Source organism: Gouania willdenowi, chromosome 5 (genome assembly GCF_900634775.1).
Source record: "Gouania willdenowi chromosome 5, fGouWil2.1, whole genome shotgun sequence".
NCBI classification, from domain to species: Eukaryota; Metazoa; Chordata; class Actinopteri; order Blenniiformes; family Gobiesocidae; genus Gouania; species Gouania willdenowi.
Genome location: NC_041048.1, coordinates 27790698 through 27805662, shown reverse-complemented (window position 1 = coordinate 27805662; position 14965 = coordinate 27790698). Strand labels below are relative to the sequence as shown.

At 39.0% G+C, this 14965-nt stretch overlaps 1 protein-coding gene across 2 annotated transcripts in view; it reads right to left on the bottom strand.

Moving 5' to 3' along the window:
• Window positions 1-1672: 1672 nt before the first annotated feature.
• The window catches only part of LOC114462961 (trypsin-like), a 32094-nt gene continuing 18801 nt past the window's right edge, over window positions 1673-14965 (bottom strand). Inside the window, exons 5-7 of one of the 2 annotated variants that reach the window (XR_003674046.1) lie at window positions 6016-6221; window positions 3802-4842; window positions 1673-3168 (exon numbers count right to left, since the gene is read on the bottom strand). Coding sequence is in view for 1 of the 2 variants with exons in the window: in XM_028446106.1 (XP_028301907.1) it covers window positions 4743-4842; window positions 6016-6221 (306 nt within the window). In the remaining variant the exon portion in view is untranslated. Of the gene's footprint in view, window positions 4843-6015; window positions 6222-14965 lie in introns of both variants that reach the window. The other variant, XM_028446106.1, reaches the window with a different exon arrangement.

The window sequence follows — 14965 nt, the reverse complement described above, 5'->3', positions numbered from 1 at the left end:
CTGAAAATGTATTGGCTACATGTAACTTGTCTTTATTTGCATGTTTAATTTGAAGAAATTCAAAAGCAATCGGTTAAAGTAAAATTAGAACAAATGATAAAGGTATGTTTCTGTTTATGGTGTTAAAGTCTGACCTGAACAGCATAAAACACAGAAGTGGAGCCAAACTGCATGCAAACAAGTAAACCTTTTTTGTTTAAGGCTTTTCATTTGTTTGAGTTTATACTAATGGCATTAGGGATTAAAGATTGATTTTAGACTATTAGATTTTGGACTAACTCAAGGTTCTGGGCTAATGAGAGGATTAGAGCTATCCTCATATATGAGGATATCAGGATTCTAAGTTAAATTTGAAATGTAATGTCCACATATTGTTTGAATATTCATTATCAGGTAGTGTACAGGTCAATGGCTACCATGGACTGTCAAGGAAGTTTTGAAATCCAATTAAGGTTCAAGGTTTTAATTATTCATTTTCAATGTTTCCATGAAAAACCAGCAGCAAACACGAGAAATAGTAACGTTAAGCAACCGGTTTATGTCAGACATAATGTGTGTTGATGAGAGATGTTTACAGTCAAAAAGTAGGCATGATCTGAGATCCCCATGAATCAGCATTCATGCTTCACAAAGCCTGGCCTATGAGGATGATACATCAGGATTAGAGGAATGGGACTCCAGTGCATCTAGATGGCTGCTAATTCTATTTATTGATTGGGATTCGTACCATCCATCCCTTCATCTGTCCAACTGTCTGTCCATCCTTCTGGTCATCCATCCGTTCTCCTGTCAGTTTGTCCAAGCTGGAACTTTTCCTTGCAGACTTTGGGCAAAAGTCAAGGTTTCTCTAGTTAATCACTGGCACACAAACATACACACCTTTGAAAACATAGGAGTCGCAAATTAGTCTGACAGGCCTGTCTGTTGAAAAGCTGTACAAGGAATAAACTGCTATTGGTGTTGCTTAACAAAACAATTCTTGTTGGTTTGCTGATTTAAACCTTAGACTTTGGTGCTGTAAAGGAACATTGTCAGTTCAAGGGAAAGCAGTGTGCTGTTATGACTAAGGGCTTTGTGAATTGTGTTACTGTGTTTTTTATCTTCTTGCTATTGTAATACACCCAAATTAAGTTTTCTTTAAAAATACATACAAGTGATTTCTGACTTCCATGCAGTTGAGTGAGGTATGTTCACAACCCCTAATACTAGTTGCCAATCAGTTCCTCATATATTAATGGAAAAAACCACCAGTTTACACCATTGCTAAATCTTTAAAGTGATTTTTTCATGTGTAAATTTATCACCCTGAAAAATATGTCAACTTTTTTTACATAAATGATTTGGAAGTTAAAGATACTCTTTTATTAGGGTAGCAGTTTTACCAGTATTACAAAGTTGTCATACTGGTGATGGTTTCAGAACTACTTTTATCTACACCCGAATCTATTATTGTACTATAGATATAATTGATATTAAAACATCTAAAACTATATATCGTAAAATAGAAGGGCACTACTCAAATATACAAATACAGTATACACTGAGAGTTTTTGAAGCTGAAACCGCTCAACACCATGAGGCAGAGACACCGACGTTGGTGAGGCCGGTTCAGCAGACCCTTTCCATGCTTTAGGTATTGGGCCTGCATGGATTTAATTTTTTTTTTGTCCATCTCATGCCACGGATGCTTAAGGTGCAGAAAATTTGGAGAGAACACAAAGACATTAAATTTGTGCTGTTCTTTAGATACTCCTTTAAGCATGCTTGCCTTGGCCTTTATCATCAGGTCATAGCATTTTACTACAAGTTGTACATGGTCTGAGACACAGCATTTGAACTGGATACGAGTCAACCTGGAAACCAGAGTTAATGGATCATGATAAACCATGTTGCCATGGGAGCCGTCAAAGCATTATTATTCTGTCATTAATTGAACCAAGACCAGACCTTCTTCTTCCACTGCATCATTGTCCAATCCCAATTATCATGTTCTTATCAAAAGTCACGACGGTTATTCGTACTATACTGCTGCTATGACACTCTAGATGCAACAATCTGATAAATTTTGGACTTCTGACACATTAAGATTTGGCATCAACAAATGTTAGGATTTTGCTCCCCATGTCTATCAGTTATCTGTGGCCTCTCATGATCCTGTCACCAGCTCAGCTTTTAAAAGACAGTGTCTGGAGACTAAAAACACCACACACAATTTTTTTTTTCCCCTGTGCGTCACTTCACCATGTTATTCTAAAATAGCAACTAAACCCACTTTTTTTTTTTGTTGAAATCAAAAATATTTATTTATTTATTTATTTTAGAAACTTTATTTGTTGTTATGGACCAGGTGAGATTCAAACCAGTGACCCCTTGTGTAAGATATGCTTCAGCTTGTGTCACTTGTTTTAACTAACTGTCACGTTATTATCTGATACACACTTGTTTTAACTAACTGTCACGTTATTATCTGTTTAGATGCACACTAGAAGAATGTGTGTTTGCAAAACAAGTCTGTTTCATCCCACTCAGTCTGATGATCTGGGTGCGGTTCACATCTGTCCTTGACTCTTATCTCTGTAACTAATAAAAACACTCCACTAGATAGATACACCAGAATAAATGGGAATTTCACGGGGAGGACTGACAGACATGAAATACTGGCACAGGGTTCACAAGAACTAAATCAACACATAGACCAGCTGTGTGCACGCATAAGACAGACATTCACCAAACCACCAAGTCATGACCCCATGTCTGTGAGGAGCTGGTGACCAAAACTTGTAAACCCAGAGTTGATTTAACTGACCTTCCACTGGATAGTGGTACTACTGTATTTGTTGATGGTTCTTCGTCTAAAGCACCAGACGGTACCAATCATACAGGGTACGCTGTGGTTACAGTTGACAAAGTTTTGAAAACAGGGAAGTTGGCAGGAAATCAGTCAGCACAAGCAGCAGAAATAGTTGCATTAACAGAGGCATGTAAATTATTTGAAAAACAGGATGTAACTATTTACACAGACAGCCAGTATGCTTTTGCAACAGTCCACACTTTTGCAGCACAGTGGGCACGCAGAGGAATGAAAACTTCGGGAGGCAAACCAGTACAACATGCCTCCCTATTGTCTAATCTTTTAGCAGCTGTCTTACTCCCACGTAGAATCTCCATCTGTAAATGCAAGGCACACACAGGTCATTCAGACACTATCTCACTTGGAAATGCCAAAGCAGATACCGAGGCAAAAAAAGCTGCACACTCGTCCTCTTTGTGTATACTTAATATCACAGAGAATGACCTTCCCCTCAGTCTGCCCATGGGAATTCTCAAAGAAATGCATGAGTCTGCACCACAATCAGAAAAAGACACCTGGCTAAAAGACGGTGCAACTTTGTCACCAGAGGGGGTTTATCGCATTAATGAAAAACTGTGCCTGCCAAAAGCCTTATTTGAAATTACTGCTAGAATGAGTCATGGGATTGCCCATGTCTCAACAGGGGGGATGATGGACATTGTGGGACAGACGTTTCATCTGCCCCTGGGCCTACAAACCTACTTTAAAACTTTTTGTAGGAATTGTATTGTCTGTTGTAAACATAATCCTCAAGGTAACATGAGGCCCCCTAGAGGCAAGACGCCAGTAGGCACCTACCCGTTTGAGGTCATGATGATGGATTTCATCACATTACATAAACATAAACAATACCAATATTGTTTAGTAATGATTGATTCTTTCTCCAAGTGGGTTATTATAGTGCCAGCAAAACATAATGACGCTATGACAGTAGCAAAGGCAATCCTTACCAGAGTGATCCCAGAGCACGGCATCCCAAGACAGATTTGGAGTGACAATGGTCCACACTTCAGGAACGCTGTAATCACACATTTGACACAAGCATTAAACATTGACCTGAGACATCATTGTGCCTATCACCCTGCCAGTGCTGGGTTAGTAGAACGGTACAATGGGACCATTAAGTCAAGGTTAAAGAAAACCATGGAACAAACAAATAGACCATGGCCAGATTGTATTTGTATAGTCGAGACATACATGCGCATCACGCCCACTCCACAAGGTCTGACCCCTTTTGAAACAGTTACGGGGAGACCTTTTCACCTCCCCATCACACAGTCGGTATGGGTGCAGGAGAATGAGGGGGAACTAGATCTCATCACAAAATGGATGCTAAAACTGTTTGAAGATAGAACTGTTGTTAATGCAAATAATCTGCCCAGTTCTCCCTTGCCTGTTTCAGATCTCCTGCGTCCTGGTGACTGGGTATTGGTGAAGGTGATAAAGAGAAAACACTGGTGTACGCCTCGTTGGGATGGTCCTTACACGGTATTGCTGACCACACCCACTGCGTTTAAGATAGCTGAAAGGGACACCTGGATACACCAGTCACACGGGAAAAAGGTACAAAAACCCTCTCCCCCAGATACAACTCCTGAACCATAAGTATGGGACCACTCCATCTCCTCTTGGGATTCCTGTTGGTCATCAGCTGCAATGGAGGCCTCATAGCTCAGCCATGGGGACCATATTTAGGCCGCTGCCCCACAACACTTGCGTTTGGTGCTGTGTACTGCGTCCCCCTCTCCGTTGATCCCAACCGTGTGGTAAAAATTGACATCCCTTTTAAGAGTCTCACGATCCAAAGCCATAGTGGTGGTAGGCTGTGGGGTGATTCCTACCAGGACTATGAATGGTATATACAAACACAGGAGAAACATGGGGTGTGGCATCAATCGTGGGAGAACGTACCTTTACATACTGCAACAGTAGGAACGGTGGGGTGGAAGTTATCCCACACCACCCGTAGTCTTACCTCAGTGTTTACAAACCTGGCAAAATGGAAAGATAACACAGGCGTGACCCTTCAAATTAACTCCACAGGTGTAAGACTAAGACCAGGTTGCATGCCAATACGTCTGCGCCCTGATGTTACAGGCACAGATCCCTGGTTCCTAATTTATGTATGCTTAACCCCCGCCAAATCGGTTCCGGTCGTTAAGATTAATGCCCCAAATTTACCCCCTGCGATTAAGAAATCCATTCAGGTGCGTAGTGAGACCACCAATTCTGGCAATAATGAAGATGATCCTCTTCTCTCTTTATTAATGGAACATGACGAGCACACACATCACCATTTCCGTAGGAATTCATGGTATCGTGTTGTAGAGAACGCCGCCAGGCAGGTCACAAACGATAGTTGCTATGTATGTTCCCATATGCCCTCTGCCGTCACCACGCCCACCTTAGTATCGGCCTCACTGCCTACCAAAGAGGCACTAGATGTGTATAACTGTTTCACTAATACTACTAACCCCACCTGTCCCACCGTTATGCCCAAATTAAGTAATATGGACCTGGTGGGCCATCCAGCTAAACATCTTTCCACACATTCAGTCCCCTGTAAGAGCTACACCCACTGCTACCCACTTTGTATCAAACTCATTGGGCCCGTTAAAAGAGCCGTTATCATACCTTCAGTGGATAACGACCACTGTGCCCTCACTGTTAACCTTACAACCACATTACCTCTAATCCCACGAGACTCTGTCTGGTTAAAATGTGGCACTAAAGTATATATGACACCTCCATTTAACGTATCTGCCATTTGCGTCCCTGTTGCAGTGACTGATGGCTCCTTCGTAGTTATGACACGCCCAACCACTTCTCCCCACCTCCGTTCACGCCGTGCTCTAACATTCACACCTAATGATCCCATTTGGGGCGCAGACGTCCCGCACGCGCATAGACACTGGTCTACTGGAGACAAAGTATTACACGCCTTATTCCCTAATATAGGAGTAGGTAAACAGGCCCTTATGATAGAAACCCTGCAGTATCGTCTACACATGCTGCTGAATTTGACCGTTTCTGTAGACACGAAATTGAATGACCGCACCTATGCAACCGCACAGTTTGCTATTCAAAATCGTATGGCCATTGATATGTCATTAGCCTCAACAGGAGGTGTGTGCGCTATGGTAGGCCCCACCTGTTGTACGTACATTCCCAACAACAGCTCAGAATCCATCGAGGACTCCCTCCAGTCGCTGAGGAACCTGGAAGGTGCCATGACTGCAGACGAAACCCCCGCAGCCTCGTGGTGGGATTGGTTTTTCCAAGGAACCTGGCAACAACTACTCTTTCGTCTGGTGACTCCCTTCCTTCTCATCCTGACTCTGTTGGGGGTGGTCTGCTGCTGTGTGGCCCCCTGCATCAAAAAAGGCATCAATCACATGATCATAGGTGCCTTACGTGTTCAGTCGTCACCAGATTACCAACTATATGTCATGTCTACAACCCCTTCTGCCCCACCACCAGAAGACCCCCTGTCACCTTCCTTACATCCCCCGCACAGACAGTAAAAGTCCTGTGCCACCGGTGGGTCATGTTCTGGAACCTCTGACCCCAAAACCACTACCTTTCTTCACACACTGGACACTCACACAACTCACGAACTGTCACTTTTAACAATGAACATTAATCCTGAGATCATGGATCAGAATGGTGTTCGCCACCAGCGGTGGGGACGAGGGTGGAATTTTTCCCACGTCACTCCTGTGGGTTTTCGCCCCCTCTCATGGTCTCAGCCCTGTTTTGTTTGACTGTTTGATGTCTCTAGGTAAAGCCGTCTGGAAGCCTATGTGACTGATGTTTTTCAAACCCACAACAGGGTGGATATGTAAGATATGCTTCAGCTTGTGTCACTTGTTTTAACTAACTGTCACGTTATTATCTGATACACACTTGTTTTAACTAACTGTCACGTTATTATCTGTTTAGATGCACACTAGAAGAATGTGTGTTTGCAAAACAAGTCTGTTTCATCCCACTCAGTCTGATGATCTGGGTGCGGTTCACATCTGTCCTTGACTCTTATCTCTGTAACTAATAAAAACACCCAGCACTGAAGCATCTCTTCAGAGCATACAAACTGAGTCCAGTGTCTGTGTCTCTTGTTTTGAATCTCTCCTAGCTGCAGCTAGTCTTACTCCACTCCTCCTTGGGGACTCTCATAGAAACCTTAGGGTGCCTAACCTGAGTGTTTTGTTAAACTATATTCAGTCGAGCAATCTCAGTGGTCTTAACGTATTTAGACCTGACACCTTGGGTAGGAAGTAGTGTTGTTGATTGATCCTAGTCCATTTCCTGACATATTTTGTTGTAAAAATGTAACAGTATTAGCCCTCTATAGGTTGAAACCTGCCTATTACAACTGAAGTTTGCTATTGGCTGAGAAAGGTGGTTTGTGACATACTAGTGGCTTCTTCTTCTGTCGCAAACAACCACTGTTAGCCCCACCCTCTTATAAAAACTGCAAGCTGTGGCAAGTAGGTTAGATTGAGAAGATTAAAAATAGAGAGGTATAGTGAGTATTGAGTAGGTAGTTATGGCATTTTTTTTTTTTTTTTTTAATTCTAACCTCGATGCACGTCAGCCAAAACCTCAGGGTGTAGTTCTGTATTATAATTTTTTTTTTTTTTTAGAAAAGTGTAATTTATTAATCAGTCTATGAACACCATGTAAAATAACATCATGCTGGGGCTTAATACATTTCATTTATTTTAAAAGCAGAAGTGACACAAGTTTATAGCTTGTGATGTTCCTACTTTAAACAACCTAAACAAGCTAACCTTCTTTTTCAAGCTGTTTGCAACACGCCATTAACCAAGAAACAAACAACAACTTTCCTAAATCATCTTTGAAATGCATTAAAATAAGATACATTTTCAAACAATCAAAATATGTTAACTAATTAAAGCATTATGTGTGCATGACATTATAATGTACGTTTTCAGAATATGAACGATCACATGGTTAACTGTGCTTTATTTCTTCCCTACATTTCTTTTGATCACATGGTTGTGTTTATGCATATTCAGAACCACTTGGACAGCATGCAGGTATTTAAAACATTGCTTTTATTTGTGTAATTTTTCAATAATTTATCAAGCATTGTCAGTGCGATGTAGTGTACAACAAAATGTTCCTTGTCCCAAAGTGTTAAAATGTAGTATTAGATTAGATTGGTTTATTTGAAAGGGGACAGTGCAATTTCTTATAACACATGAACAAACATGGTTAAAAAAAGCCAGAATTAGCCAGAAGGCTATTTTTCATCTGTAGTCCCCCTAGTAATAAGACATCTATTTTCAAATCAATGTCAAGGAAGTTTTGAATGTTAAAGAGTTAATACACCTTTAGCTACACTATAATAAAAACTTATACATATACTAACTGTATATCACATCATCACATACACGGAAGGATGGAAGTAAACGGCATAGATTTCTGGTGGTTGGGATATAATTAGCAGCAAGTGTACTGTTTAATCATAATAGATGTGTTAAGTAGCCAATGGCCATAAATTACCTACTCCCTTTTGCCCACAGCGATCAATAATTCACCGCAATCTAATAGCAAATAGTGTCAATATCAAACCTAAACCATTCATACAGTTTTGGTAGTTGAAAATGTATCTTATTTTAATGCATTTCAAAGATGATTTAGGAAAGTTGTTGTTTGTTTCTTGGTTAATGGCGTGTTGCAAACAGCTTGAAAAAGAAGGTTAGCTTGTTTAGGTTGTTTAAAGTAGGAACATCACAAGCTATAAACTTGTGTCACTTCTGCTTTTAAAATAAATGAAATGTATTAAGCCCCAGCATGATGTTATTTTACATGGTGTTCATAGACTGATTAATAAATTACACTTTTCTAAAAAAAAAAAAAAATTATAATACAGAACTACACCCTGAGGTTTTGGCTGACGTGCATCGAGGTTAGAATTAAAAAAAAAAAAAAAAATGCCATAACTACCTACTCAATACTCACTATACCTCTCTATTTTTAATCTTCTCAATCTAACCTACTTGCCACAGCTTGCAGTTTTTATAAGAGGGTGGGGCTAACAGTGGTTGTTTGCGACAGAAGAAGAAGCCACTAGTATGTCACAAACCACCTTTCTCAGCCAATAGCAAACTTCAGTTGTAATAGGCAGGTTTCAACCTATAGAGGGCTAATACTGTTACATTTTTACAACAAAATATGTCAGGAAATGGACTAGGATCAATCAACAACACTACTTCCTACCCAAGGGGTCACTGGTTTGAATCTCACCTGGTCCATAACAACAAATAAAGTTTCTAAAATAAATAAATAAATAAATATTTTTGATTTCAACAAAAAAAAAAAGTGGGTTTAGTTGCTATTTTAGAATAACATGGTGAAGTGACGCACAGGGGAAAAAAAAAATTGTGTGTGGTGTTTTTAGTCTCCAGACACTGTCTTTTAAAAGCTGAGCTGGTGACAGGATCATGAGAGGCCACAGATAACTGATAGACATGGGGAGCAAAATCCTAACATTTGTTGATGCCAAATCTTAATGTGTCAGAAGTCCAAAATTTATCAGATTGTTGCATCTAGAGTGTCATAGCAGCAGTATAGTACGAATAACCGTCGTGACTTTTGATAAGAACATGATAATTGGGATTGGACAATGATGCAGTGGAAGAAGAAGGTCTGGTCTTGGTTCAATTAATGACAGAATAATAATGCTTTGACGGCTCCCATGGCAAAATGGTTTATCATGATCCATTAACTCTGGTTTCCAGGTTGACTCGTATCCAGTTCAAATGCTGTGTCTCAGACCATGTACAACTTGTAGTAAAATGCTATGACCTGATGATAAAGGCCAAGGCAAGCATGCTTAAAGGAGTATCTAAAGAACAGCACAAATTTAATGTCTTTGTGTTCTCTCCAAATTTTCTGCACCTTAAGCATCCGTGGCATGAGATGGACAAAAAAAAAATTAAATCCATTCAGGCCCAATACCTAAAGCATGGAAAGGGTCTGCTGAACCGGCCTCACCAACGTCGGTGTCTCTGCCTCATGGTGTTGAGCGGTTTCAGCTTCAAAAACTCTCAGTGTATACTGTATTTGTATATTTGAGTAGTGCCCTTCTATTTTACGATATATAGTTTTAGATGTTTTAATATCAATTATATCTATAGTACAATAATAGATTCGGGTGTAGATAAAAGTAGTTCTGAAACCATCACCAGTATGACAACTTTGTAATACTGGTAAAACTGCTACCCTAATAAAAGAGTATCTTTAACTTCCAAATCATTTATGTAAAAAAAGTTGACATATTTTTCAGGGTGATAAATTTACACATGAAAAAATCACTTTAAAGATTTAGCAATGGTGTAAACTGGTGGTTTTTTCCATTAATATATGAGGAACTGATTGGCAACTAGTATTAGGGGTTGTGAACATACCTCACTCAACTGCATGGAAGTCAGAAATCACTTGTATGTATTTTTAAAGAAAACTTAATTTGGGTGTATTACAATAGCAAGAAGATAAAAAACACAGTAACACAATTCACAAAGCCCTTAGTCATAACAGCACACTGCTTTCCCTTGAACTGACAATGTTCCTTTACAGCACCAAAGTCTAAGGTTTAAATCAGCAAACCAACAAGAATTGTTTTGTTAAGCAACACCAATAGCAGTTTATTCCTTGTACAGCTTTTCAACAGACAGGCCTGTCAGACTAATTTGCGACTCCTATGTTTTCAAAGGTGTGTATGTTTGTGTGCCAGTGATTAACTAGAGAAACCTTGACTTTTGCCCAAAGTCTGCAAGGAAAAGTTCCAGCTTGGACAAACTGACAGGAGAACGGATGGATGACCAGAAGGATGGACAGACAGTTGGACAGATGAAGGGATGGATGGTACGAATCCCAATCAATAAATAGAATTAGCAGCCATCTAGATGCACTGGAGTCCCATTCCTCTAATCCTGATGTATCATCCTCATAGGCCAGGCTTTGTGAAGCATGAATGCTGATTCATGGGGATCTCAGATCATGCCTACTTTTTGACTGTAAACATCTCTCATCAACACACATTATGTCTGACATAAACCGGTTGCTTAACGTTACTATTTCTCGTGTTTGCTGCTGGTTTTTCATGGAAACATTGAAAATGAATAATTAAAACCTTGAACCTTAATTGGATTTCAAAACTTCCTTGACAGTCCATGGTAGCCATTGACCTGTACACTACCTGATAATGAATATTCAAACAATATGTGGACATTACATTTCAAATTTAACTTAGAATCCTGATATCCTCATATATGAGGATAGCTCTAATCCTCTCATTAGCCCAGAACCTTGAGTTAGTCCAAAATCTAATAGTCTAAAATCAATCTTTAATCCCTAATGCCATTAGTATAAACTCAAACAAATGAAAAGCCTTAAACAAAAAAGGTTTACTTGTTTGCATGCAGTTTGGCTCCACTTCTGTGTTTTATGCTGTTCAGGTCAGACTTTAACACCATAAACAGAAACATACCTTTATCATTTGTTCTAATTTTACTTTAACCGATTGCTTTTGAATTTCTTCAAATTAAACATGCAAATAAAGACAAGTTACATGTAGCCAATACATTTTCAGGTTAACAGTTACGCTACATTAAAGGAAATGTTTTTAGTTTATGACATAGACCACCAACCTTTCTAAAACAGGAGCTACTTCAAAGTGCTAATACACGCTGCTTCAATTTTCCAGTTTTACTTTAATTAGAGGGAAGACTTTGTTTTATTTTTGAAAATAAACAGGGAGTCATCGCGTTCCCACTATACCTGCCATCAACTGCTCTTTACCGTGTTTTTGGATTGTAACAATTATGTAAACTCCACCTTCTTATTTAATTTTATTGCCTTAAACACCAAATCTGCAGCATCTTTAATGAAACACTGCTGGGACAGATGTCTCAGTGAAAATAAACCTGTTAATTTAATTGTTTATGTAATGCTTATCGTGTCTGATTTAACTCTAACTTAAATGTAGATCAAATGCAATTATTGTGCATCATCTGGCTGAAATATTTATAATTTCACTAAACCATGATTTGTTTTTATCTAAGCGAGTTTTTACCAGAACAAGTGGATGTGTGCCGCTATTTCTGTTCAGGCAGTGTTGCGGGCGGCTAAAGGGTCTTGACGTTGGAGCAAAAGGGTAACGGAACATTTCGGTACACCCTGTAGTGTTTGGTGACTGATGTAAAGTTTAATAGGTAACGCGTTGATGAAGAAGAAGTGAGTTTGTCTCAATGTGAACGTGTTTAACTAATTGTTTGTCTGTAATAAACATCACGCTAGAGCATCATTCATCTGTTTAATAGATGTTGCGCGATTTGCCGGCTACGTCACACAGGTCCTGGTTTAGTAGCAGAATGATTTATTGAATAAATGGACGGAAATCTAAACACACGGACCTCTGCGCGGACACACGGCAATTATAAACAGAACAGACTTAACCGAAAGGCCATCATCAAACGGAGTAAATGTGTCCATACTGTTTGTGTAGAGTTTAATATCACCAAGTTTACCAAAGAGCAACTATTTATTCCTAGTTATTGTTTCTAGAGTTTTATTGCCTTTATTTGCCTGTTATTAGTTCCTATCTCCTCAACGCTCCACTAATCAGACAGAAACAGAATAATTCAAACAACCCGTCGTTATAAAAAAACAATCCAGTGCTCCATCATTTCAGAAACTATTTCTATTCAAACGGAGCAAAACTCTTGAACCAAAAAAAAATCATGCAACCACACACACACACACACACGCACTGCCCCCCTCCCTTTGGAACCACGGCTGCTGCAGAGGATCCAAGGGGGAAAAAAACAGCGGCTGCAGCGCGGTAAAACTGTGGTCGGCGGTGCAAAACCGGGTCCGTCTTAAAAACATTGTTATTCGTGAATAAATCATGATATTATAATCAAAACATATTTATCATCATATTAGGTACGTATTCTGCGTAAAAGTATATTCTAAAAAGCTCACACAACCCTTGAATTTTGCTTTATTTGTATGAGGGTTTTGGAGATATCTTTATTTACTTTTTCAACTCCGTCAAAGTCCCATAGAGACTCATTTTCTTTATATCAGTAACCAGCAAATGCTCAGCGTCAATCACCCTTAAAGAGACAAACGTTGTCTCTCTCTCATTCAACTGTTTAAACAAATTAAAAACAAATTAAACAAAGTTACGTTGCCTTCAAGGCAATAAAAATGATGAATATAAGAAATAATATTATAGTAATTTTTTGTATTATGAATATATTAAAGAAAAATAATAAAGTTGAAATAAGAATAAATAGAAATAACTAGTAATATAAGTACAAAACAAATAATTAACCCGCCGGTGTTATAAGTTTTATGACATTTACCTTCTTTGAATATGTCCCATTCAAAACAGATAATTAAACTTTAAAAACAAGTCATAGCTGGCGCACCAAGACTGCTTTTTTTTTTTTTTTTGTTTTTTTTTTGTTGGTGGGATGGTTGAAATTGTGCCTGTGTGTGTGTGTGTGTGTGTGTGTGTGTGTGTGTGTGTGTGTGTGTGTGTGTGTGTGTGGGTGTGGGTGGGTGTGGGTGTGTGTGAAAAGTTCAGAGGTAAGTCTGATGTTCAAAGCATTCTTATGCATAGTGATGGTCAGACATGGTCATATTGCTGCTATGAATGGTAAGATTTGGAAAGCTTTTTGTAAGATATGCTTCAGCTTGTGCAGTCACTTGTTTTAACTAACTGTCACGTTATTATCTGATACACACTTGTTTTAACTAACTGTCACGTTATTATCTGTTAGATGCACACTAGAAGAATGTGTGTTTGCAAAACATGTCTGTTTCACCCCACCCAGGGTGCGGCTCACTTTCTGCCCTGACTCTTATCTCTTCAGAGCTTACAAACTTTCTTCGGTCATTGTGAACATCTAAGGTCATTCAAAAGATCACACACATTACACGACAGGAAAAAGAAAGAAAGAAAAAAAATATGTATACATTAAGAATGTCAACCTCTAAATGATGCCTGACCGAAAAGGGTTTAAGCTGAAGTCTAAACTTATTTTGCCTTTTACAACTGAAACACTACTGTCTGTCCAAAGATGACACAATTTCTCTCATACCAACGATGTAAGCACAAAACTTAAACAATCAAAATTATATTAAGCATCCTCGATCAACTAATGTTTCATTCAAGTGTTCTATAATATTTAACTTGTACATTTTCTTAAATGCATGAATAGTTTTGGAGCAGAAAGGTGATTGAAACCCTCTCTCTCTGTGTGCGTGTGTTTAAAGTTCAGAGGTAAGTCTGATGTGGAAAGCTTTTTTTTTTTTTTGCATCTTCTTTTCAAAGCAAAACACTTTTATTTTATGCCGTCTGAACTCAGGGGTTGTGTTGGATTGTTAATTAGTTTATTTCTTCGGTCATTGTGAACATCTAAGGTCATTCAAAAGATCACACACATTACACGACAGGAAAAAGAAAGAAAGAAAAAAAATATGTATACATTAAGAATGTCAACCTCTAAATGATGCCTGACCGAAAGGGGTTTAAGCTGAAGTCTAGACTTATTTTGCCTAACCCCATTTACAACTGAAACACTACTGTCTGTCCAAAGATGACACAATTTCTCTCATACCAACGATGTAAGCACAAAACTTAAACAATCAAAATTATATTAAGCATCCTCGATCAACTTCTTTTCTAATGTTTCATTCAAGTGTTCTATAATATTTAACTTGTACATTTTCTTAAATGCATGAATAGTTTTGGAGCAGAAAGGTGATTGAAACCCTCTCTCTCTGTGTGCGTGTGGTTTTCTTTTATTTGGTGAGAAACATTGTGCATTTATACCTTTCTTTTTCTTTAAAACAGTTCAGTGAGGGGCTGGTGAATTATGTGTGTGTGTGTGTGTGCGTGCGTGTGCGTGCGTGTGTGTGTGTGTGTGTGTGTGCGTGTGTGTGCAAGAATTTTTTTTTTTTTTTTTTTTTTTTTTTTTTTGACTCTAAGGCGGGACTTCCGGTTGGGGGCGGGACTTCCGGTTTGGGGAGGCGGGACTTCCGGTTTGGGGAGGCGGGACTTCCGGCTGT